Here is a 2,475-nt window from a genome sequence, read left to right on the forward strand (position 1 = left end):
AGAGTAACAAACATCCATACATCCATACATCCATACATCCTTACAAACTTTCGCCTTTATAATAGTATATTATTTATTGTTTGTAAGGAAATAAAAAATAGTAAATTGCATACAATTTGTTTTATTTAATTTTATAATATTTCCTTTAGTTACATATACACAAAATGCATTAAGCATACATTAAGCAATATTCACCACAAACTGAAGTCCAAAGATAATGATTCCCAAATTGTCAATATAATCATAAGTACATAAGTGATTGCTTAACTATGTTTGTTGTTTTTGTTTGTGTTTGTTGTGTTATGTCATGTGTATTAGTTGTTAGCTAAGTATGTTAATGTATTCATTTTTCGGAAATCCTTATAGATAAGATAATGATTCCAAAGTCGTGCTAGCCCCTTCCCAAATCTATCATATAAATATCCCTGCACGCATCCGTAGTATATTGTGTTTCGAATTCAACCACAGGTCAACGCGTAGAAATTTATTACAAATAACAAAATGGAGGTAAGTTATTATTATTATTAATATTATTTTTAATTATTACTTCAGTAAAATCTTTATTTATTTTTATCTTGTTAAACATATTTTTAATTATATATGTTATGTTTCAGGCTTCTTACAACCTCAAAGATGTGGAAAAATGTTTCAAGCCCTATAATTATTATGATTTATCGGATGAAGATGAGGTTTCTAACTTAACAATAAATAAAAATAAGAGGACCAGTCGTTTAGATGACTTTTTTCTTCAAGAGCCTGAGCGGAAAAAGAAAAAGGCGAAACTATCTTCAATTGTTGGACGTTCAGTGAAGGAGGGATGCATTTCATATATTTCAACAGACAAAGATGACGGAATGGATGCTGATCTACTAGTGAAAATTGATTTGTATAGTTTAAAAAAGTTGAAAGGAATCCCGGTGTCGCAACATTGGAAAAATGCTGATATTCGCATTAAATATTATACAAAAAATGATTCTAACATAGATCTTCAAATAAAAGATATTGTATACAACATAACAAAGGAGATATCGGAGGAAGATAGTGCAAAACACTACAGCTTTAAAAATTAGGTTTCTTCATGTGGTAGTTTAGTAATTAGTTTATCCACTAGTATAATAGGTTTCTTCATGTGGTAGTTTAGTAATTAGTTTATCTACTAGTATAAATAGTACGTTGCAATGTATAAAGTCAATGATTATGTTGAAGACCATTGAGCATTAAGGCAAAAAGTGTGTTACAAGAAAGCAGTTGTGAAACAAATATAGTGTTTAAAATGTCTGAAGAATGTGTTAGTGTTTTTTTCAATGAAATGGATCTTGAATTGACAAGCCTATCCATTGATACAAATGAACTTTTAAACGTTTGTGATGAAATAGAAAGAAATGAATTAAATCACTCATTTCATGATCAAAGTTTGATGGAGCTATGTGATGAATTCGATGGAAAATTGTGAGTATATATTTTTTATAATCATCTTTTTTTCTTTCTTATTTGTATTTTAAGCAATCGAAGTAAATAACTTTTTTTTTTTTTTTTTTTTAGGGTGGAACAAACGGGACGGGGAACCAAAAGGAAAGCAGAAGTTGATGTTAATTCTGATGACATCAAAAGGATAAAATCTGCAACTAAAATTGATTTTTCACGGACTTCACAACAACCATCAACATCGAATGAAGGTATTAATTCCAAGACGAAATGTTGTAGTATTTGTAAAATAAGTGTTTCCAAAAAATATTTTGCTAATCATCTGAGAAGCAACGTACACAAAAATAATGTAGATAAAATACAACATTCAATAAAACCTAATGTTAAGATAATTGAGACTGCGTTCGGTAATAGAATAATAACTTATAGAGTAACTTCTGAAAATCAAAATTTTTTACAGTTTGAGACACCAGATTTATTTCTTGCTTCAGTCAAAGATACAATATTTACGTTAATAAATAAGTCCATAGAAGAGCATACAATTTTAAAAATCAATTTTATTTTATATGGTGACTTTGTACAGGAGTCAAAAAATATAAATAACACTTTTGATTTTCAATCAATGAATTTTATTGTTTGCACCGGTGATGATTTAAATATATTTTATACTACTGTAACGAATTCTCTTATTAATTATATAAATTCATTCGAGAAAAAGGATAGTGGGTGGAGTTTGAAAAAAATTTTACATTTGGATATGAATATAAATCAATTTAACCCTTTAAGAGGAAAATCTTATATTGAGTTACCACATGACATAAAAATAAAAAAAGCTGTTATAAATGTTAAAAACACAGATAACGCCTGTTTTAAGTGGGCACTGTTATCCGCTTTGTTTCCAATACATAAAAATTCGGATAGAGTATCATCATACACCAAACACAGTCATAAATTGAAGTTCGGTAATATTACATTTCCAGTTAAATTAAACGATATTCACAAAATTGAAAGTCTTAACAATATTAGTATTAATGTTTTTGGTCTAGAATA

At 28.0% G+C, this 2,475-nt stretch overlaps 1 protein-coding gene across 1 annotated transcript; it reads left to right on the forward strand.

Annotated features, from left to right (window-relative positions):
* Positions 1-333: 333 nt before the first annotated feature.
* Positions 334-1,984, forward strand: LOC149483037 (uncharacterized). Its single transcript, XM_089703396.1, has 3 exons — positions 334-507; positions 615-1,449; positions 1,543-1,984. Exons 1-2 carry the CDS (start codon positions 502-504, stop codon positions 1,068-1,070), a joined length of 462 nt encoding a protein of 153 aa, XP_089559522.1. The 5' UTR covers positions 334-501; the 3' UTR covers positions 1,071-1,449; positions 1,543-1,984.
* Positions 1,985-2,475: the final 491 nt, after the last annotated feature.

This window comes from Colias philodice, chromosome 14 (genome assembly GCF_061535455.1).
Source record: "Colias philodice isolate Cphi_HAF_F1 chromosome 14, ilColPhil1 Martin Lab GWU primary, whole genome shotgun sequence".
NCBI classification, from domain to species: domain Eukaryota; kingdom Metazoa; phylum Arthropoda; class Insecta; order Lepidoptera; family Pieridae; genus Colias; species Colias philodice.